The sequence below is a fragment of the Oncorhynchus gorbuscha genome, linkage group LG10 (genome assembly GCF_021184085.1).
Source record: "Oncorhynchus gorbuscha isolate QuinsamMale2020 ecotype Even-year linkage group LG10, OgorEven_v1.0, whole genome shotgun sequence".
NCBI classification, from domain to species: domain Eukaryota; kingdom Metazoa; phylum Chordata; class Actinopteri; order Salmoniformes; family Salmonidae; genus Oncorhynchus; species Oncorhynchus gorbuscha.
In genome coordinates, this window is record NC_060182.1 from 42283781 (window position 1) to 42307522 (window position 23742).

Genomic DNA, 23742 nt, shown 5'->3' on the forward strand with positions numbered 1-23742 from the left:
ATGCTCTGGGATTGATTAATTTATTGAAAGATTTTAAATACATAGCCTATCATTTGCCTCAGCCATATAAGTACAACAGCGAATATAAAACAAATCATGGAGGATTAGAGACACAATAAAGTCAACAGACTATTTACATTAAAAGTGATGAAAGTGTACACAGCAACGGTTCTGTTGCTCAATCATGACAAAAAAATAATATTTAAAATTCCCAGGAAAATGTAGTATTGATTGCACTATTCCATTCCTGCTGATTTGACGTCATGCCTGAGGACATAGCTCCCTTGGCCCCAGAAATAGATTCCCCCCGCCTATCCTATCTGATAAATCACACAGTCCATTAGATCCCCTCTCGGATAAATGGTACAGTCCATTAATCACAGAGAGAGTCCATATATGTCTCAGATGGCAGTCATTCCCCCCCACCCTTGTTAGAACAGTGACTGGATGAGATGCTCCTGCCTGGCCCATCCCCCCCACCCTTCTTAGAACAGTGACTGATGAGATGCTCCTGCCTGGCCCATCCCCCCACCCTTCTTAGTACAGTGACTGGACTGAGATGCTCCTGCCTGGCCCATCCCCCCACCCTTCTTAGTACAGTGACTGACTGAGATGCTCCTGCCTGGCCCACCCCCCCACCCTTCTTAGTACAGTGACTGGATGAGATGCTCCTGCCTGGCCCATCCCCCCACCCTTCTTAGTACAGTGACTGACTGAGATGCTCCTGCCTGGCCCATCCCCCCACCCTTCTTAGAACAGTGACTGGACTGAGATGCTCCTGCCTGGCCCATCCCCCCACCCTTCTTAGTACAGTGACTGACTGAGATGCTCCTGCCTGGCCCATCCCCCCCACCCTTCTTAGTACAGTGACTGACTGAGATGCTCCTGCCTGGCCCATCCCCCCACCCTTCTTAGTACAGTGACTGACTGAGATGCTCCTGCCTGGCCCATCCCCCCACCCTTCTTAGTACAGTGACTGACTGAGATGCTCCTGCCTGGCCCCTACCCCCACCCTCCTTAGTACTGTGACTGGCTGAGATGCTCCTGCCTGGCCCATCCCCCCACCCTTCTTAGTACAGTGACTGGCTGAGATGCTCCTGCCCGGCCCATCCCCCCACCCTTCTTAGTACAGTGACTGGCTGAGATGCTCCTGCCTGGCCCCTACCCCCACCCTCCTTAGTACTGTGACTGGCTGAGATGCTCCTGCCTGGCCCATCCCCCCACCCATCTTAGTACAGTGACTGGCTGAGATGCTCCTGCCTGGCCCATCCCCCCACCCTTCTTAGTACAGTGACTGGATGAGATGCTCCTGCCTGGCCCATCCTCCCACCCTTCTTAGTACAGTGACTGGATGAGATGCTCCTGCCTGGCCCATCCCCCCACCCTTCTTAGTACAGTGACTGACTGAGATGCTCCTGCCTGGCCCCCTACCCCCACCCTCCTTAGTACAGTGACTGGATGAGATGCTCCTGCCTGGCCCCTACCCCCACCCTTCTTAGTACAGTGACTGGCTGAGATGCTCCTGCCTGGCCCCTACCCCCACCCTCCTTAGTACAGTGACTGGCTGAGATGCTCCTGCCTGGCCCCTACCCCCACCCTTCTTAGTACAGTGACTGGCTGAGATGCTCCTGCCTGGCCCACCCCCCACCCTTCTTAGTACAGTGACTGACTGAGATGCTCCTGCCTGGCCCCTACCCCCACCCTTCTTAGTACAGTGACTGGCTGAGATGCTCCTGCCTGGCCCATCCCCCCACCCTTCTTAGTACAGTGACTGACTGAGATGCTCCTGCCCGGCCCATCCCCCCACCCTTCTTAGTACAGTGACTGACTGAGATGCTCCTGCCCGGCCCATCCCCCCACCCTTCTTAGTACAGTGACTGACTGAGATGCTCCTGCCCGGCCCATCCCCCCCCACCCTTCTTAGTACAGTGACTGGCTGAGATGCTCCTGCCTGGCCCATCCCCCCACCCTTCTTAGTGACTGACTGAGATGCTCCTGCCCGGCCCATCCCCCCACCCTTCTTAGTACAGTGACTGGCTGGGATGCTCCTGCCTGGCCCATCCCCCCACCCTTCTTAGTACAGTGACTGGCTGGGATGCTTCAGCTTGGCCCATCCCCCCACCCTTCTTAGTACAGTGACTGACTGAGATGCTCCTGCCCGGCCCATCCCCCCACCCTTCTTAGTACTGTGACTGGCTGGGATGCTTCAGCTTGGCCCATCCCCCCCCACCCTTCTTAGTACAGTGACTGGCTGGGATGCTTCAGCTTGGCCCCTCCCCCCACCCTTCTTAGTACAGTGACTGGCTGGGATGCTTCAGCTTGGCCCATCCCCCCACCCTTCTTAGTACAGTGACTGGCTGGGATGCTTCAGCTTGGCCCATCCCCCCACCCTTCTTAGTACAGTGACTGGCTGGGATGCTTCAGCTTGGCCCATCCCCCCACCCTTCTTAGTACAGTGACTGGCTGGGATGCTTCAGCTTGGCCCATTCCCCCCACCCTTCTTAGTACAGTGACTGGCTGGGATGCTTCAGCTTGGCCCATCCCCCCCACCCTTCTTAGTACAGTGACTGACTGAGATGCTCCTGCCCGGCCCATCCCCCCACCCTTCTTAGTACTGTGACTGGCTGGGATGCTTCAGCTTGGCCCATCCCCCCACCCTTCTTAGTACAGTGACTGGCTGGGATGCTTCAGCTTGGCCCCTCCCCCCACCCTTCTTAGTACAGTGACTGGCTGGGATGCTTCAGCTTGGCCCATCCCCCCACCCTTCTTAGTACAGTGACTGGCTGGGATGCTTCAGCTTGGCCCATCCCCCCACCCTTCTTAGTACAGTGACTGGCTGGGATGCTTCAGCTTGGCCCATCCCCCCACCCTTCTTAGTACAGTGACTGGCTGGGATGCTTCAGCTTGGCCCATCCCCCCACCCTTCTTAGTACAGTGACTGGCTGGGATGCTTCAGCTTGGCCCATCCCCCCACCCTTCTTAGTACAGTGACTGGCTGGGATGCTTCAGCTTGGCCCCTCCCTCCCACCCTTTTCAGTGACTGGGCCTGCTGACCGCACCACTCCATGTTGTGTCCTATGTCCTCAAAGCCAGTCAGGGAGAAACACAGCCCTTAAATAGCCAACCTTCTCCACTCACACTCAACCTCCTTTCTGCGTCCGAAATGGCACCCTACACTATTGTCTAGCGCATCTTTTGACCAAAGCCTCTCTGTCTCATGTTGTGTGTGTGTCCTGCCAGTGTGTGGTGAAACACAGCCCTGTGTGTTCTGTGTCAACCTGTGTGTGTGTGTGAAATGGCACCCTACACTATTGTGTGTGCATCTTTTGTGTGTGTGTCTGTCTGTGTGTGTGTGTGTGTGTGTGTGTGTGTGTGTGAGAATATGCATTTTTTTGTGTGTGTGTTAACGTTCCACACTGTGACTTACCAGGGCCCCACTACTGAGTAGGATCATAAAGATAATGACGGTTTCGAACCAGTTATGCTCCACAATTAGATAGCATGTCTTTCTCAGGAACCACCAATATTTTCCCCACCCGTGAGTGATGGGCACGTCGCAGCATGGATACTTGATAATACACTCTGTACGGAAGGGGACAGGAGCAAACACACAACATCATACCGTTACTAAAACATTGAAAATAATGTATGAATTACAAACTGGGAGGAGCAGGGCAGGGAGGGGCACAAGGGAGTGTCAGGGTATGGTTTAGGGCAGGGAGGGCAAGGAGTGGTTCAGAGTGGCAGAGCAGGGAGGGGCGGGGCAGGGCACAGAGGGGCGGGACAAGGAAGAGCAAGGTGCAGTCCTACCAGGTGTCCAACAGTTTTCTGGGTCTAGGTACTCTTCCACAGCCTCCACCACCACCGCCTCCACCTCCACATCAGGCTTGATGTCTATGGTGCTGCCCTCCGATGAGCTGGTGTCGTCCAGCTACACACACAGACAGAGATGCACACACACACACACACACACACACACACACACACACACACACACACACACACACACACACACACACACACACACACACACACACACACACACACACACACACACACACACACACACACACACACACACACACACACACACACACACACACACACACACACACGCGCACAGAGATACAGACAGACGCGGAGCGAGAGAGGGACAGAGAGCGAGCGACAGAGAGACACACAGACACAAAAACACACAGAGAGAGAATGACAGGACAAGGGACAGAGAGACAACACATCATCAGCAGCAGGTTGACTGATCAATAGCCCTGTCGGCAGCAATGGATCCTGGGTTCTTGGTACACAGAGAGAGACAGACGAGAGAGAGGGAGAGAGACATGACAAACGGCGAAGCCTCTCTCACAGCCATTCATACATACTGCTGCGTGCATTACAGCGCGTCTCACTTCCTGTCTCGATGTATAAATAGCTACCTCCCTGAGGCTTCATATAGGTAGACAGACAGATGACGATACAGAGATTAAAGGATGAAGAAGAAGATGATGTAGACACGGTCCTGGGGCTAAGATACATTCTGGTCGTACACACAATGAGTTGCGTCGACCCATGTCCACATGCTGAGTGTGTGATCTGTCATGCTCGACGTGTTCTAAATGACCTTGAGGAAACACATGCCATGACTAGCAGAGTACCAATGACCTGGTTGTAATTCACCTGGACTTTACATTACATTAGCGAGCCCTAGATTTTAAACGAGAGCCTCCAATGAGCGATTCAAGCTGCCTTAAAATGCGAAACTACAGACGATGAGGCTTAACTGTAAATATCAAAGCCACAGCAGCCGACTGCAATTCCTAACATTGTGATATGCCACAGATTTAAGACGTACTGTAGCCTACAGGGGTGGAATATCAAATAACCCTCCACTCTAGCCATACTGCTAAATGTATTGGCGACGTTTTAAGAAGAAAAGAAAAAAACAGGTCAGCAGATATCCATTTCGTCCACGGCAGTAGCCATTACTATATGAGTGTGTGTATATATGAGTAATGGAGTTACATAAGAGCCTTGGGCAGCGGAAGCTAATGTTAAACTGGTGACCACACCCGTGCTTTACCGCCAGGAGACCACCAAACAGCAACCATGGAGCAATGCATTACTACAACATTACTACAACATCACCACAGCATTACAATAAGATTACCTCAACATTACCAAAGCATTGATACAACATTACCGCAACACTACAATAAGACTGCCGCAACATTAACAAAGCAGTACCACAACATTACCACAACATTAATGCAACATTACCACAACATGACCACACCATTTGGCGACCACAACATTACCCCCCCCCATGCAACATTACTGCATCGCTGCAACATTACAACATAACCACAACGCTACTTACCCCCTGCAAAAACACCACAACGTTACTACAACATAATCTTCAAATGACCTCCTGCGTCATTACCACAACATTACCACAACATTACAACAACATCATTATCAAGAGACAAACTATGGGTTTGTCTAAAATGGCACCCTATTCCTGGCCATGTGCTACTTTTCATCAGAGCCATATTGAGGTACCAGGTTCTCATGGCGACATGTGCATTAAACATGTGGCTAACTAACTCTCTGTCCACTCACCTCTTTGCTGTTCTCGTTCTCCGACTCGCTACTGAAGTCCTCGGTGTTGAGGTTCTCGAAGTCGGACTCTCCGACCGCGATGGGAACGCACACGGTCAGGTTCGGGTTGTGGATGAAGGACATGTGGTCCTCGTCGATCATGTACTTCCCGACGCTGCTCCCTATACCACTAGTGGTGCCGTTACCATTCTTGGTGTAGTCCAGGTCGCGGTTGATATCCACACCACTGTGGTTGGCGATACAGTTCAGTTTCTTGTTGTACATGTCGTCTAAAGGTTTCTGTTCATCCTCCACCGGCGGCTTCTTGGTCAAGCTGAGCACCAACTCTGCCAGCTTGATCTTGAACCAGGCGATGCCCTTCTTGATGCGGATGACGGAGATCTGAAGGTTGTTCATCTCTCCGTCGTCATCTGTTGCGGCTAAGTTGTCTGCGCTGAACGAGGACAGCAGCAAGGCAAGGAAAAGGTTCAACACCTGTAGGGAGGAGAATCAGGCACACACTGGGTCAGACGTGAGGGTGGAACTGGTATGGCCAACGGAGATGTGTGTACACATGGGACCTGGTATGTGTAGTGCAACGAACCTGCCGTTCATAAGACGGCAAACTGCTGCCAGGGAGTTACGGTTCTTGGGCCGGCGATTACGGTCACCGCCCTCGGTTATGGCGACTGGGGTTTGAGGACCATCAGGAAGGCTAGTATTGTATACAAAGATACACTCTGGGGACACTTACCACCAAGTTCCCGATGACCATGACCATCATGAAGACGATGAGACACATGCCCTGTCCGGCCACCTCCATACAGTCCCACATGGTCTCGATCCACTCCCCGCACAGCACCCGGAACACCATCAGGAACGAGTGGAAGAAGTCGTGCATGTGCCAGCGGGGCAGCTTACAGTCAAGGGCGATCTTACACACACAGTCTTTGTAGTTCTTGCCGAACAGCTGCATGCCGACCACGGCAAAGATGAAGACGATGAGCGCTAAGACGAGGGTCAGGTTTCCCAGGGCGCCAACAGAGTTACCGATGATCTTGATCAGCATGTTGAGTGTGGGCCATGACTTGGCCAGTTTAAACACTCTTAGCTGAGGGAGAGGGGCATGGAAGAGAGTGATGGAGATGGGAGGGAGGAAGAGAGAGAGAGGGGGGGAAGACAGGATGTGAGAATGATGGAAGAAGGGAGAGAGGAAAATACTCATTAGCAGCTGGGGTTTGAGTGATCAATAGTTCTGGTTGCGGAAATGGCTCTTGGGGTATTGGTATGATAATTGATAGAGCAGAAGTAGTCATTATGAAAACTAGCAGTACAAAGACTAGTAAGGCAGTATATAGAGTAAGTTGTATTGCATACAAGTAAATGTATCACTACAACAGACAGTGCTGTAGTTGAGCAACACCATGTAATCATTCAGCACGTGAATCAATGCACACTGTGGAATTGATATGATTTGTGTACACAACTGACAGACACGTACATTTGGGGGGAGGACGGGGCTAAAAGAGAGATTACCAATCGGAATGATCTGAGCACGGACAGGCCCTCCACGTCAGCCAATGCCAGCTCCACTAACGATAGGGTCACAATGAAGCCATCAAAGCAGTTCCACCCTTCCTGGAAGTAGTAGTAAGGATCCATGGCAACCAGCTTGGCAAACATCTCCACAGCAAAGATCCCTGTGAACACCTGGCAGGGCCAAATAGAGGTCAGAGGTCAGTTAGAGTAGCTGCTATGGAAACATTTACCTTCCAAAGTGACAAACAGAGGTCAGACGTACTGTAGGAACTGGTACGATAATTCTTTCAAAAAGTTAGCGGTGAGCACTACCTTAGATGGAAATTAAGATTAGCCCACTAGCAAGAGGCTAGCACTTACTTCAATTAAGATTCAAGAACGCTTTCTGGAGTCTCTTTGAATGCATTTCCAATGTCTCCATGGCGTGTATTTCTCTGTCTGAAGAAGACCCTTGTGTAGTCTGCCTTCACATTCATAATGTGCAAAACTAGCTCCCTTAGGACAGTGACATTTTCATCACAGGGCAGACATTTGGCTAGCAGAATGTCACCTAAGGTAGTAGAAATTGTGGTTTACTAGTCAGTGCTTAAAATCCTTACTTTCCATTCCTTACAGCTGCTCTGAAGTCAGTAAGGCCACTGTGACACCTCTGTGTTCTGCTAATGAGTCTAACGAATGGCTAAAGGTCACAGTTAATCATGGAGTCAGCTGATGTAACACCCTGGGTGTCCATAGATCAAGGCGTGGCCGGGCAGTGTGTGTGTGTGTGTGTGTGTGTGTGTGTGTGTGTGTGTGTGTGTGTGTGTGTGTGTGTGTGTGTGTGTGTGTGTGTGTGTGTGTGTGTGTGTGTGTGTGTGTGTGTGTGTGTGTGTGTGTGTGTGTGTGTGTGTGTGTGTGTGTGTGTGTGAGAGAGAGCATTTGTGTGCGTGACGATGACTCAGGCTTCAAGGTTATACCCAACCCATGAATGAAAATACCTCTAAAAGAACACACACACTGTCGATGCTGAATATCACAAATTATTTCACAACAAACACACCCTGGTCTAATATGTAAAAGACTGATCTCACAATTTACTGTAAGTGATACATTTTCCAGATGCTGTAAATTGATCAAACCGCTAATTTCAATATCCTAACCATACTACAGAAAGAGAGACTGTGTTCTACTAATATGCTATCCATGCTAACAACATGAACTAGTAGCTTTAGCTAACATGCTAACTAGAAAGTAAAATCCTACGTACATTAGCTCTACTTTTACTGTGTTTCTGTGGAAATTCTAATAGCATCCATGATAACAGCATCAGCTAGTTGCTATAGCTTTAGCTTGCATTAGCTAGTAGGCTTAAGGCCCTGAGCAATATGCTGAAACCGTATGTGCAGCTCAGGAATTTGACTCAGTTCCTGTAGAAATGCTAATTGTAAAAAGGGCCAGGTTGGGATTTCTGAAAGAAAGAGCCGTTCTTCAGGCACCATTTTAGGGGAGCTCATCGATCAGGCAGCATAAAATATTAATGTGGGCCACCCACCAGCCTGGCATGCAGCACAGAGACAGAGCAGGCAGCGAGAAGCAGATTGCTGCATGGGACAAGGAAATAGCAGCACAGAAGAATCATATGATAAGGGGGGGGGGGGTTGAGAGAAAGGAAAAAGGACAGAGAGAGAGAGAGAGACTCCTACAGTATACAGACCAGCCCCATGTAAGAAATGGGGATAGAGGAGGGGGGAGAGAAGGAGAGAGGAGAGGAGCAGAGAGGAGAAAGACACAAGGATGATGTGTATAGATTCAGGGACACTGTAGGTAGGGGGTCCGGGAACGTTTTCATTTAGCATTGAATAGCCAATGAAAGAACTGCCAATTATGTGTACCAAAATAACACAGCTCTCTCAGCAGACGACAAGCGAATAGATCTTATAGGAGGAGATGTCATTGTCAACGCACCACGACAAGAACGAGATAATGATCACATGCCAGATTCTGTTCATTTTTTTAATGAACACACTATCAATGATGGGATATACAATGGACACAAGACAGAGAGTTGAGAGAGAGAGAAAGGCCTGCGGTGGTCACATCGTGGTCTAGCTCGCCGTTAGTGTGGCCGCCCCCAGGTGCACACGTATGAATCTGTCTGACACACACACTCTCCTCCTGTCTTTCCCGTCCCCTCTACTGACTGTCCTATCAAGTGGGTTGAATTATTTGAGCTAAATACTAGAAAGTGTCTAATGTTACCATATACTTTCTAAGTTAATACCATATAAAGTACTAACTTGAAGTACCAGCTTAAAGTACTTTTTAAAGTGGCACTTCACCACTTTTTTGACCTCATATTCATTATCTACAGCGCCATACCAGTGTCTACATGTGAATATGAGGTTAAAAAATGTTCCGTTAAGTACCAGCTTATAATGGCTGTAAAATACCACACACACACACACAAAAAAAGAGATCCTCACCAGATTTCCCACAGACAGCACCTCCTCAAAGTGCGGGGTCATGGGGTAGTGCTCCATGGCCATGAAGAGGGTGTTGAGGACGATACAGATGGTGATGGCCAGGTCCACGAAAGGGTCCATGACGATCAGGTTGACAATCTCCTTGATCTTCAACCAGATGGGACAACACTCCCAGATGAGGAAGATGTTGGAGAACTTATACCAGCAAGGTGGACAACTACGCTGAGACTCCTCCAGTTCTGAGAAAATTGATTAAGAGACCACGCCAGGAAAGGAATATATCAAAACTCCAAATAATAGAATAGTCTCCAACAGCGCGTATCCTGTCCCTGCCCACCTGGTGCTACAGCCAGGCTTAAGGAAACACTCAAAGTATTTGAAAGAAAACAGAGATACATGTTATAAAATAATGATAATATGTTCTGTTTATGTGGTAATAATAATATGTATGTCATGCAGTGTGTCTGTAAGTACAAGAATGACAAGCAATAGTTTTAGATCACCTATTCATACAAGGGTTTTTCTTTTTTGGAATCTTTTCTACATTGTAGAATAATAGTGAAGGCATCAGAAATATGAAATAAGAAATATGGAATCATGTAGTAACCAAAAATCAAAATAAATGTAAGATTTTGAGATTCTTCAAATAGCCACTCTTTGCCTTGATGACAGCTTTGGACACTCTTGGCATTATCTCAACCAGTTTCATGAGGTAGTCATCTGGAATGCATTTCTATAAACAGGTGTGCCTTGTTAAAAGTTCATTTGTGGAATTTCTTTCCTTCTTAATGTGTTTGAGCCAATCAGTTGTGTTGTGACAAGGTAGGGGGGGCATACAGAAGATAGCCCTATTTGACAAAAGACCAAGTACATATTATGGCAAGAACAGCTCAAATAAACAAAGAGAAATGACAGTCCATCATTACTTTAAGACATGAAGGTAAGTCAATATGGAAAATTTGGACATTAGACCGGTGGAAATTTGTCATTTAGTCGGGAGTCCAAGATGGAGATTTTTGGTTCCAATAGCAGTGTCTTTGTGAGACGCGGTGTGGGTGAACGGATGATGTTCGCATGTGCAGTTCCCACCGCAAAGCATGGAGGAGGAGGTGTGATGGTGTGGGGGTGCTTTACTGGTGACACTGTCTGTGATTTATTTAGAATTCAAGGCACACTTAACCAGCATGGATACAACAGCATTCTGCAGGACTATCATCTGGTAGGACTATCATTTGTTTTTCAACAGAACAAAGACCCAACACACCTCCAGGCTGTGTAAGGGATATTTGACCAAGAAGGCGAGTGATGGAGTGCTGCATCAGATGACCTGGCCTCCACAATCACCCAACCTCAACCCAACTGAGATGGTTTGGGATGAGTCGAACCGCAGAGTGAATGAAACGCAGCCAACAAGTGCTCAGCATATGTGGGAACTCCTTCAAGACTGTTGGAAAAGCATTCCAGGTGAAGCTGGTTGAGAGAATGTCAAGAGTGTGCAAAGCTGTCATCAAGGCAAAGGGTGGCTAATTTGAAGAATCTCACATTTATTTTGATTTGTTTAATACTTTTTTGGTTTCTACGTGATTCCATATCTGTTATTTCATAGATTTGATGTCTTCACCAATATTCTACAATGTAGAAAATAGTACAAATAAAGACAAACCCTTCAGTGAATATGTGTTCTAAAATGTTTGACCGGTAGTGTATATAGATATAGATATAGGAGATGTTGAACTGTTCGTGCAACGAGAGAGAAGGGCACCTCAGTTGAATCCCGTTTGGGGATCAATAAAGTCTTAATGTAAAAAATCTTATCTTAAATCAGTTAGAAAAAGAAATAGCGAAATAGAAAGAACTGTTTGTCCAAAAAAAGGGCATCTAAGGTTTAGACTACGAAAATATGGGAAGTAAGATCTGCCTTTCTTCGACATCAGATTTGAAACTTTTTGGTTTACACTGTCAGCTGAAAACAATAGAGCATGGAAATAGCTAGTTAGTTAGTGTCGGGAAATGAATAGTATGAATAGTATAGGGACAGTACCCTCCACTAGTGTGTTGGTGATGACGCTCATGACACTGTTGGCCCGCTCTTTCCTTCCGAAGGAGGTATTGAGCTGGTCCACAGACACCATCAGGGAACCAGACAGCTTCTTCTTCACCTCAACCTCAGTAGTGGGCTGCCAGGAGGAAGAAGAAGAATCAAGCACTGATGGTAGTCAAACCATGAACACCATCCCACAGCGCCATCGCTGGCCAGGGAGGGATGTGCTCTTGTAACAAGACTGGATTGGAAGGAGGGGTTAGGCCCATATTGGAGGTTGGTCATTCTTTGGTTGGCACAGCGGATAGTACTGTATTTGTCTTGTTGTTGCTAGATGTTGAGAATATGTTGTGTCTAGAAACATGCAGGTCATACGCAGCCAGTGTGGGAGCAGTGGTATGGGGATATTTGACAGTTACATAATACTTGAATAAGAATGTAACATTCTGATATTGAGCAGGGAAGTGTTTTGTATTTGTGTGTGTAGGTATTAACGTTGTGACTTACCTATTCTCTGAAACGTGTCAAATAGGTTCCAACCACCATTACATCACACCCATTCTAACTAAATGTCCCCCTGCCTAAATGTTTCAATGTTGCCACTTTGACCGTGTCCGAATACCCGTACTTGCGTTCTCAATAGTAGGCTGATTGAGTATAAGAAAATTGAACGTTTTAAAGTATGTGACATTTTGAAAAGGTCATATGGTTTAAATGCCAGGATGTCATACTAATTTTGCCTTTTATATCTAGTAGAATTCGCTGCAACACTATTGAGGGAGAAAAGCGCCTTTTCAGACCCACGTGTGTTTGACAACAGCTGATAATCAGATAAGAGGACGCGCTATACCAAAATGAAGGAGTGGCGGGAAACGACGCAATTGCGCATTAGACGACGGCCTTCTCAGTATGGGGTGAGCCTAGTATGTTGATATTGGTTGCTTACTGCATACATTTATACTAGACAGTACGTTCTAAATAGTATGTAGTATGATTAGTGCACAGTATGCTGTTTTATTAAGTAGTAGGCAAGAAAGATTTCAGACACAGCCTTTTTTCTACTTTCCAAGCATTATCCTGTCCCTAACCCCATCCACACTCAGAACTCCACACTATCTGATAGTAATCCATTTTCTATTTGACCCTGAAATATCACCTTCAAGTCCTGTAACAAATCCTGTAGCATTTGAGGAGAACATAGAGGGAAGAGTAGTCTGGTTACTGTAGGAGAACACTAGGAGAACACAGGGGCAACACTATTCGGATTGCGGTCGTTCCAGTCGTCATGCATTGAGCATGCACCAAGTCAAAGAGTAGGAGAGGATAGGATAGACATCATAGCCACTAGTTTGGTTGTTATCATGCTGGCTAGTTCAAAACATTGTACAAGACCTGGTAGAAGGGCAGGTCAAACTACCATGCTGCTTACTAGCAAGAGAGAAAGATTGGTTTGTTTTTTTTCCATTTTGTTTGTTTTGGTTTGCTCACTGTTGATTGTTTGAAAAGGAAGGAAATATTTCCTCTATTTTGAAGAGGGTTTTTACTTACAATGACTGTTATATGTGGTTGTTTATACCCATCTTAGTTGAATGCACTGACTGTACGTCGCTCTAAGATAAGACAGTTTGCTAAATGACTAAAATGTTAAAGGGATAGTTAAAGATTTTGGCAATGAAACCCTTTTTTCTACTTACACAGAGTCAGATGAACTCATGGATACCATTATGTCTCTGTGTGCAGTCTGAATGAAGTGGAAGGTAGTTTCTGGAGCCATTATTAACTAGCATGAGTGCAATGACTGGAAGTATACAGGAGCAAGGGCCTTGTTGCCAAAATCTCGAACTATCCCTTTAATGTCAATGCAATGTAACACCGTTTGGAGCGAGAAAATGAAAACGTTGAGATATAAAACAACAGTATGCTGGAAGTCACTGAAAACCCCAGTTATAAAGTAACAATAAGAACATGTTTTTCTGATAAAGTAAACTAAAGTTTCTCTATTTTGCTTCTTTGGGTTGGGGGGCAGCATATCATACACGAGACACTAGGAGCAGGGGAGGAGGGCGAGCGCAGATAGCGCAGACATACGGGCTTGCAAAGAAAAAAGTTGAGAAGAGAGACAGAGAGAATAAGAAAGTGAGGGAAGAGAGAAAGTTGAGAAAGAGGGGGCCATGCCTAGACGAGACGGGTCTGAGTTACTCATTGACTTCCTTACACTGTCGTCAGCAGATGCCTTATCTATTTTCACCTCAGGCAGAAGGCGTCCGCCGGTCCCCGGACTGATCAGCGACACCACGCCGTTGCAGTCCACCGTTGAGTTCCTCTTCCCGCCGCCATGGTGGTAGCCCGTGTAGCTGCTCCGTCGGTACGGGCTGAACAGGGAGTCCCGCCTCTCCTCGCACTCCTCCACAGTGCTATGCTCGTCATCGGCGAACTCGTTCTCCGAGCCCACGTCCTTGCCGCGGCCCTTGAAGCTGAAGATGCTGCTCTTGCTGTTGTGCCTCGACAGGAACGGCGAGCCTGGGATACTGAGGAGGGACTGCAAGGGGACAAGAAGACAATGAGATGAGGAGAGAAGAGGAAACGAGAGGAGAGAGATTGATGTAGCTGTGTAAAACTCCGGACACAAAGCATACAAAAGAGCACTGAAGTGCGTGGGTTGAATCCCCACAACCACCTTTCCCACTATCTGTCCTCCTGCCTTACGTCTTTATCGGTTTTAGTACTGTCTACATCAGGGATCTCCGTCCCGTAGGTTCTCTCTCCAGCCCTAATCCAGTGCACCTGATTGTAATAATTAGCCGGTTGATAAGTTGAATCAGGTTAGTTACAACTGGGGTTGGAGTGAAAACCTACAAGAAGTAGTTGTCCAGGAACAGGGTTGGAGAGCCTTGGTCTAAATGTAGCTTCAAAAACATGAAAGGAAGGTGGAATTCCTATTGAACTACATATGGAATTATAGGATCCCTATGAGAAGTCCAATCTCCTTGAGAGAAGAAAAGAGACGAAGGGGGTTGTTTTGAGTCATTGATTGTGCCATTACTTGGGACAATCCTCGTTGTCATCAATTCTGGGGTCAAAATGAAAGGCAACATCTGTGTGTGTGTGTGTGTGTGTGTGTGTGTGTGTGTGTGTGTGTGTGTGTGTGTGTGTGTGTGTGTGTGTGTGTGTGTGTGTGTGTGTGTGTGTGTGTGTGTGTGTGTGTGTGTGTGTGTGTGTGTCACTTAGGGAAATGCTGATGGAGAGTGATCAAGTGACCTACTAAACACAGGGAAATGCATCATAATAAAAATAATATATTGGACTTCTATTTTCAATGATCCAATGCTGCTTTACAATTGTCAAAACTAAACAAAGAACAGAGATCCAAACAAGACAACGGCAGACTAACAACAGGAAGAAACAGAAAAGGCCAAAAAGAGAAGGGGGAGGGGCTTAAAGAAGGGAAAGACTGATGTGTCGCACTTGGGAACGGCAAGGTGGCCTGCTGTGGTGGAACGGAGTGAGCGAGTAGGGTGCTAGGGGAGAAGAAGGTCAGAGAGGTAGGGGGGGGGGGGCAAGGTGATGAAGGGCTTTGTAGGTCAGAAGGAGGATATTGTAGTTAATGCGTTGGGAGACAGGGAGCCAGTGGAGTTCACTGAGGATGGGGGTGATGTGCTGCCAGGACTTAGTGTGCGTGAGGAGTTGGGCTGCAGAGTTCTGAACCATTTGGATCTTACGGAGGGAGCTTGAGTTGATGCTGGAGAGTAGTGAGTTGCAGTAGTTGAGACAGGAGGTGATGAATGTGTGAAGGAGAGTTTCAGCTGGATGGAAGGACGGAAGGTTTGAAGAATGAGGATTTGACAGTTTGTTGGATGTAGTGGTCGAAGGAGAGGGTGGAGTCCAGGAGGACGCCAAGGTTGCGTGCACGCAGGGGGGGACCAATGGTGTCATCAATGGTGAGAGTGAGGTTGCCAACTTTGCAGAGTGTGGTTTTGGTGCCTCTGAGAAGGAGTTTGATTTTGCCACTGTTTAGCTTGAGGAAGTTGTGTTGCATCCAGGTTTTTAATGTGGCCGGATTCAATGCGGGTCAGAGGTTCGTTGAGGAGGGATTTGGTGCTCAGGTCGATCTGGGTGCCTTCGGCGTAGCAGTGGAAGTCGAGATTGAAGTAGCGGAGGATCTGACCAAGGAGGAGGATGTAGATGATGGAAAGTAGGGAACCCAGCACAAAGCCCTGGTGAACACCCTGTGTGTCAGCAGCTGAGTCAGAGGTATGACCATTGAGGGAGGTGTTGTGGGTCCGGTTGGTAAGGTATGATTGTAGCCAGTAAAGCGCAGTGCCCTCATACCCAGACCCTGTCGTATAATCAAATAATTAGGTGACTGACATCCTACCCCAGCAAGGTCAAACACAGGACAGGTCAGACAGGAGAAACACACAGCGTAGCCCAACACTGCATGGGAAAGATTCACTTCCTGCTTCTACTTTGTGTTTTTCTTCTATGGGTACACTCAATATTGCTGCCAGTCCACGCAAAGTCGGAACATTGATTTGAATGAGATTCTTCATTCTAGTTATTCTATGGAAATATGAGCTGTAACGCATACCACTGTTCTCACTGTGAACCTGGACCTGTACTGTAACCGTAAGCCTGCTTGAGTACTCATCTGGTTAGCGGGTCTATTCTCTAATACTGATGATGACGATGACCAAGATCTCAGACAAAACATAGTTCTAACACCCATAGAATTCACATGAACACATGAACGAATACTGCCCTGTGTTGTTGAACAGATACAGTAACAGTACCCTATGAAAGATGCCAGAGCAAAACAACACTGTGTGACTGCTCTTCTCTCACTGAAACATTCATGTACTCACTGTTAATAATTCAAGCCTTGAATGCATGCTACTGTATCTTTAGCTACAACAAATATACGCACAGTACTGTATATGTTATGATGCTATAAACTGGTTATAACCTTTAGCTACAACCAATATACTTGTAGTAGGAGCCTTAAACAGATACATTACAAAGCTCTAAATAGTGTTTATCTGAGTTTATCGCTCAAGGCTAAATGATCTATGCCCCAGAATACATTGCACCGTGACCTTCAACCTTCGTCATCTCACCTGGTTCATGATGGAAGACTTTCGACCCAACCGGTTGTCAGGGAAACGGAAGCGGCTCCTCTTGCTGCCGTCGTCTGACTCGGATTTGACGAACTTCTCGCAGTCCCCCTTCTCCTCCCTCTGTGACTGCTCTTTCTGGCGCCACTTCTTCTTGCGGTTGCGCCGCTCCTTGGCGCTCTTGGAACTGAGCTTGGACATCTCTGACGAGCTACAGGACAGGTTCCCCCCACCGTCGTCCTCCGCTACGTCCTCCGACACCGTGCCTGCCGACGTCGCCATGGCGTTGGCCTATCGCAGACCGCAACACCAGGACAGAGAGAGTGAAAAAAACACCTGTGTGTCCAGCCCTCCTGAAGTCTAATTTATACACTGTGCAAATACGCAATGCATTTAGCTAGCTACTCAAAATGGCAATCCTGCATAGTTCCATCAAGATACAAATTGCGGGGCTGCAGCTGCACTTGACTTACTTCACTTGGGGCTGTGGAAGTGTGCATCTTTTTGCTAAGCAAGTACGCAGAGCGGCCATTTTGCGTAGCTAGGCTTCAGAGACATGGCTGTACAGCTTATATCAGGCTAAACAGACTTAAACTAAGCATATGTGACAGACAGGGTTCGAACCCCGGTTTGCTGTGAGCCAGAAGAGTGCATTAGCCCGCTAAGCCAAAGCCTAGGCATTGGCTCAGGAAGCCCATGCAGATCTTCAGGTCTCAGGCAAGGTTACTCACCTCCGTCACAAACACAGTGAGGTATAGGAGCACGGTAACGAACACGGCTCCACTGCTTATATTAGGCACAACAGATTTAAACCAAAGAGACAGTCAAGGATAGGAGTAAAGTAAGCAGAGACAGTGGCAATAGAAAGACAAGCACATACAGTATACACAGAAAGCTGCTGAGAGACAGACAGACGGTCAGACAGAACTGACAGACAGAACAGACAGACAGACTGAACAGAACAGACAGACAGACACTGACCTGTGTGGCCTCCTGCAGAGCCAGTGACAACAGAGACAGAGAAACAAACACAAATGACCAAACACATATGCACTATATCCGGAAAAGGGTGCCATTTCGCAACCTCATAGACATGCTGAGACACAAAGACACTGGGATACTGACCTGTGCAGCCTCTTGCTGGTTCTTGATCTGCTCCAGCATGGCTTTGAACTCAGCCTCTTTTTGCTCGGCTTCCTCCATGGTGGCCTGGTTCTGCTCCTCATAGGCCATGGCCACCACAGCCAGGATCAGATTGACCAGGTAGAAGGAACCCACGAAGATCACCAGCACAAAGAAGATCATGTAGGTCTTCCCCGCTGCCCGCAGGGTCTGGGAGGGGGAGAGAGAAGACAACAGAGGGTCAGATACACTGATATTCGACCTATAACCACTGACCTCTAAACCAAACAACATCCCTTCCCTGCCATCCTCAGGGTCTGGAAGAGAACAGAGAGTACAGCAGAGCATCAGACACTTGTCACTCATCCAGTCCTCCAGAATAGGCTGTCACTTTGTCCCCCCCGTACTCAGATCTGGTTCATTCCACTGCTAACATATGACAGGGCTGTGTGGTTCATATTGAGGTAGAGTTAGAGGGTAGAGGTCAGAGGTTATGTATCAGTTACTGAGTAGTCGTGAAGATATCCAGGCTGTGTGGAAATGTAGAATCTACTGTAACACCTCCTCACTTTAAACACAATCAATTATATTTAGATTCCCTTCTGCATACTGGAGCGTGATGCTGATTCGAATTCACTGTCAATGTACATTATGTACGCTGATAATCAATGATTTATAACTGATTTGAAACTAGGAAGTAGGAATTATTCTTGGGTGTGCCAGCGCCAGAAGCACTTCCATGCACTGACTGCATTTCGCTAGGTTCCCAGTGTGTGTGTGTGTGTGTGTGTGTGTGTGTGTGTGTGTGTGTGTGTGTGTGTGTGTATTAGTTTCCCAGCATGGGCACAACTCCCCAATATCTGCATTTTGACCTAGATTTCCAAGCAGTGCAGTAGAAGCACACTCCACCAGCGAGCTAGCTAACTGAAGCCCAATGATTTCAGTGAATTGGGATGCTATCCCCAGCGGAGAGAGGATTAAGAGGCTCGAGCAGAAGCACAGAGCAGCAGACAAAGAAGACTCCAGCATACCTTTAAAAGCAGCCTTTCAAAATAGCCCGTCGCTTAAATGGTTCATAGTACTATTCATAATTCCATGTATATATTACATGATCCATGTCATGTACTAGTTTTCTACTGTATAAATGCAGAGGAAATATTTCAGTCTACTAGGGAAAAAAGTAGTCCACTTAGGGAATAGGTTGCCATTTTGGATGCACATTTAGTTCCCCTTTCAAAAGAGGGAGTAAAGTATGGTCTGCACTAGGGCCCTTCAAAAGAGGGTGTATGGTCTGCACTAGGGCCCTTCAAAAGAGGGTGTATGGTCTGTAGGGAGCAGAGTTGAGGCAGAGAGAGAGGACTTCCTGGGTTCTGGCAGAAGCAATTCCCTACCCCATCAATTATGGATGCGGTTTACATGTAGTGCTGGTAAGAATATTCAACACAACACACTGCGACACTCCCCAGCAAGACAGGGTAGGAGCACAAACTGCCAAAAGGACAGGAATTCTACTGTCCTCCTATTCCACACATAGACTTCCCCCTGACATTAGGACAGCAGAGTCCATAAAATAACTGGCTCACCAAGACCGTGTTCCACTGGATGTCATAAGGTGAATGCACCAATTTGTAAGTCGCTCTGGATAAGAGCGTCTGCTAAATGACTTAAATGTAAATGATATGCGGTTGTCTCTCAAAGCTATCTTAACATTTTACGTTTCAAAAACATTTTGAGATGTTTTACCTTAAGATGACTGCACTCACTGTAAGTCGCTCTGGATAAGCGCGTCTGCTAAATGACCACAATGTAATTGTACTGCAGACCAAATATTCTACACACACACACCTGAGCATACTCTGGATACAGAGCTGCAATCTTAAAACCTGGTCATTTTTGAGCGGGTAGTTAATGCATGCATAATCTAAATGCTAGGTTGAACCATAATGGTCGGACAATCTGATACAATACAATGGGAAATCATTTCAGATCATTTCAGATTTTCCTCCATAGAAAACCAGCACATATTGTACTGTAGTATCTTGATTTAAAACAGGAGAGCACAAATATCCTTCTGGAATACAGATGAACGCAAACGGTAACTTGAGTCTCCATATTACAAAGCTCAGATGAGCGAACACTGGCACATGCACAACAGTAGAATTGGAGATCTGATCAAAAAACGAGTCTCTTCTGAGCTAAGAGAGAAGAAGCCATGTAACCTGCATCCCAAACGGCACCCAATTCACTATATAGTGCACTACTGTAACCATAGCCCTATGGGTCCTGGTCAAAAGTGGCTCGGTATATAGGGAACAAGGTGCCATTTGGGATGCAGACGTAGTCTCCTTGATTTCCCATACTGTAATCCCCAGGTCCTCATCCTTTCCTTCTCCTCCCTCTGACCACTCCTGCCCTCTCTGCTCCGTATGACAAAGCCTAAGCGTCTCTTTCCACCATTCTAGAGAGCCTGTCTGGCTGAGGAGCTGCATCCCATCTGGCACCCTAAATATGTAGTGCACTATGGAATAAGGAGCCACAGTGTGGAAATTAGGCTGTAAAACAGGCAGCATGAGTCGAGCCAGGGGCCACAGTATGGAGATTAGGCTGTAAAACAGGCAGCATGAGTCGAGCCAGGAGCCACAGTATGTAGATTAAATTGCTGAACTGTAAAACAGGATAAATTGAGCTAAGAGCCATAGTATGAATATGAGAACGCTGAGCTGCAAGACAGCATGAGTCGATCCAAGAGCCAGCATATGGAGGTGAAGCTGCTAGGCTGAAAGCCTGTGCGGGTTGAGCCCGGAGAACACAGTATTTATATTGGACTGGAGGATGGGGAGTCTTTGGGTCATACAGTAGCAGGTGGAAGGTGGGAGGGATATCTTTCTCTTGACAGGAATCCAGTGTTCTCTACTAGCGGTTGTCCTTGCATGTATCTGAAATGGCATTCAATACCTATATGTAGTGCACTACTATTGGCCAGTTGCATATTCCACTCTCCTTGAGACACCATCAGACACAAAAATCCCAAGAAAATATATGGCCAAAAGTAGTGCACTATATAGGGAATAGGGTGCCATTTTCCCTGTATCTCAGGTATAAGAAAATACTATCCTCCCTTCCCCCAGGCGTTATTGCTATACTGTGCTGTAATCTATACTGTAATGGGGGGGGGGGGTGTAAAGATGTAATGTATAATATCACCCAAAGTTAAGCAAATCGGACAGCTGAATATGTGGACAACACATTTTGCATTTGACTCAAAAGTGAAAACCAAACCAATATATAATTTGGTAAAGGATGACCATGTGAAACAACAAGCCTGTCTCACCAGCATAGAGATACAATATCATAGATATACACTACCGTTCAAAAGTTTGGGGTCACTTATAAAACTCCTTGTTTGTAAAACGAATAGGAAATATAGTCAAGACGATGACAAGGTTATAAATAATGATTTTTAATGGAAATAATCATTGTGTCCTTCAAACTTTGCTTTCGTCAAAGATTCCTCCATTTGCAGCAATTACAGTCTTGCAGACCTTTGGCATTCTAGTTGTCAATTTGTTGAGGTAATCTGAAGAGATTTCACCCCATGCTTCTTGAAGCACCTCCCACAAGTTGGATTGGCTTGATGGGCACTTCTTACATACCATGGGCCTCTGTACGGTCAAGCTTCTCCCACAACAGCTCAATAGGGTTGAGATCCAGTGACTGCACTGGCCACTACATTATAGACAGAATACCAGCTGACTGCTTTTTCCCTAAATTGTTCTTGCATAGTTTGGAGCTGTGCTTTGGGTCATTGTCCTGTTGTAGAAGGAAATTGGCTCCAAGCGGCGTCCACAGGGTATGGCATGGCGTTGCAAAATGGAGTGATAGCCTGCCTTCTTCAAGATCCCTTTTACCCTGTACAAATCTACAACTTTACCACCATGCTTGACAGATGGCGTCAAGCACTCCTCCAGCATAATTAAATGTTTTCTGCATCTCACAAATATTCTTCATTGTGATGGGAACACCTCAAACTTAGATTTGTCTGTCCATAACACTTTTTTCCAATCTTCCTCTGTCCAGTGTCTGTTTTCTTTTGCAAATGTTAATATTTTATTGGCTTGTCTGAATATGGCTTTTTCTTTGCAACTCTGCCTAGAAGGCCAGCATCCCGGAGTCGCCTTTTCACTGTTGACGTTGAGATGTTGGTGTTTTGCGGGTACTATTTAATGAAGCTGCCAGTTGAGGACTTCTGAGGCGTCTGTTTCTCAAACTAGACACTAATGTACTTGTCCTTTTGCTCAATTGTGCACCGGGGCCTCCCACTCCTCTTTCTATTCTGGTTAGAGACAGTTTGCGCTGTTCTGTGAAGGGAGTAGTTCATAGCGTTGTACGAGATCTTCCGTTTTTCGCATGGAATAGCCTTCATTTCTCAGAACAAGAATAGACTGATGAGTTTCAGAAGAAAAATCTTTGTTTCTGACCATTTTGAGCCTGTAATCGAACCCACAAATACTGATGCTCCAGATACTCAACTAGTCTACAAAAGCCCAGTTGTATTGCTTCTGTAATCAGAACAACAGTTTTCAGCTGTGTTAACATAATTGCAAAAGAGTTTCCTAATGATCAATTAGCCTTTTAAAATGATAAACTTGGATTAGCTAACACAACGTGCCATTGGAACACAGGAGTGATGGTTGCTGATAATGGGCCTCTGTACGCCTATGTAGATATTCCATTAAAAATCAGCCGTTTCCAGCTACAATAGTCATTTACAACATTAACATTTTACATTTAAGTCATTTAGCAGACGCACTTATCCAGAGCGACTTACAAATTGGTGCATTCACCTTATGACATCCAGCGGAACAGTCACTTTACAATAGTGCATCTAAATCTTAAAGGGGGGGTGAGAGGGATTACTTATCCTATCCTAGGTATTCCTTAAAGAGGTGGGGTTTCAGGTGTCTCCGGAAGGTGGTGATTGACTCCGCTGTCCTGGCGTCGTGAGGGAGTTTGTTCCACCATTGGGTGGCCAGAGCAGCGAACAGTTTTGACTGGGCTGAGCGGGAGCTGTACTTCCTCAGTGGTAGGGAGGCGAGCAGGCCAGAGGTGGATGCACGCAGTGCCCTTGTTTGGGTGTAGGGCCTGATCAGAGCCTGGAGGTACTGAGGTGCCGTTCCCCTCACAGCTCCGTAGGCAAGCACCATGGTCTTGTAGACATTAACAATGTCTACACTGTATTTCTGATCAATTTGATGTTATTTTAAATGGGCAAAAAAAATAGCTTTTCTTTAAAAAACAAGGACATTTCTAAGTGACCCCAAACGTTTCAACGGTAGTGTATACTGTATATAATACTGTATATCATACTGTTTACCCTATATCATACTGTATGTCCTACTGTATATCATACTGCATAATGTTTATAATACTGTATACCATACCGTTTATCATAATTTATACTGTATATCATACTCACCAGCATGTAGAGGTTCTCCCAGAAGTCCTGTGTCATGAGTCTGAAGAGAGCCAGGAAAGCCCATCCAAAGCTATCGAAGCTGGTGTAACCGTAGTTTGGATTCCTCCCAGCTTTCATGCATGTGTAGCCCTCGGGGCAGCGGCTGGGGGGAGAGGAGAGAGGGCCACACAGCCATTCAATGACTCATTAAACTGTATACAGTGCATTTGGAAAGTAATCATACCCCTTCACTTTTTCCACATTTTGTTATGTCCCAGCCTTATTTTAAAATTGATTCAATCACCCCCCCCCCTCATCAATCTCCAAACAATGTCCCATCATTAAAAATCTAAAACTGTATTTTAGAAATTTTTGCAAATGTATTAAAAATAAGAAACTGAAATATGACATTTACAT

General features: G+C 46.5%; 1 protein-coding gene across 10 annotated transcripts in view; it reads right to left on the bottom strand.

The window, feature by feature from the left end:
• Positions 1 to 23742, bottom strand: part of scn8aa (sodium channel, voltage gated, type VIII, alpha subunit a) — a 98464-nt gene that overhangs the window by 23663 nt on the left and 51059 nt on the right. For 2 of the 10 annotated variants that reach the window (XM_046366165.1, XM_046366166.1), the window contains exons 9-21: positions 23347 to 23488; positions 17874 to 18080; positions 17730 to 17741; positions 16752 to 17039; positions 13853 to 14176; positions 11638 to 11773; positions 9597 to 9835; positions 7132 to 7305; positions 6350 to 6706; positions 5617 to 6090; positions 5375 to 5377; positions 3811 to 3931; positions 3428 to 3582 (exon numbers count right to left, since the gene is read on the bottom strand). In XM_046366165.1, the coding sequence (XP_046222121.1) occupies positions 3428 to 3582; positions 3811 to 3931; positions 5375 to 5377; positions 5617 to 6090; positions 6350 to 6706; positions 7132 to 7305; positions 9597 to 9835; positions 11638 to 11773; positions 13853 to 14176; positions 16752 to 17039; positions 17730 to 17741; positions 17874 to 18080; positions 23347 to 23488 (2632 nt within the window). The remainder of the gene's footprint in view (positions 1 to 3427; positions 3583 to 3810; positions 3932 to 5374; positions 5378 to 5616; positions 6091 to 6349; positions 6707 to 7131; positions 7306 to 9596; positions 9836 to 11637; positions 11774 to 13852; positions 14177 to 16751; positions 17040 to 17729; positions 17742 to 17873; positions 18081 to 23346; positions 23489 to 23742) is intronic. The other 8 variants (XM_046366168.1, XM_046366169.1, XM_046366174.1 and 5 more) reach the window with 6 other exon arrangements.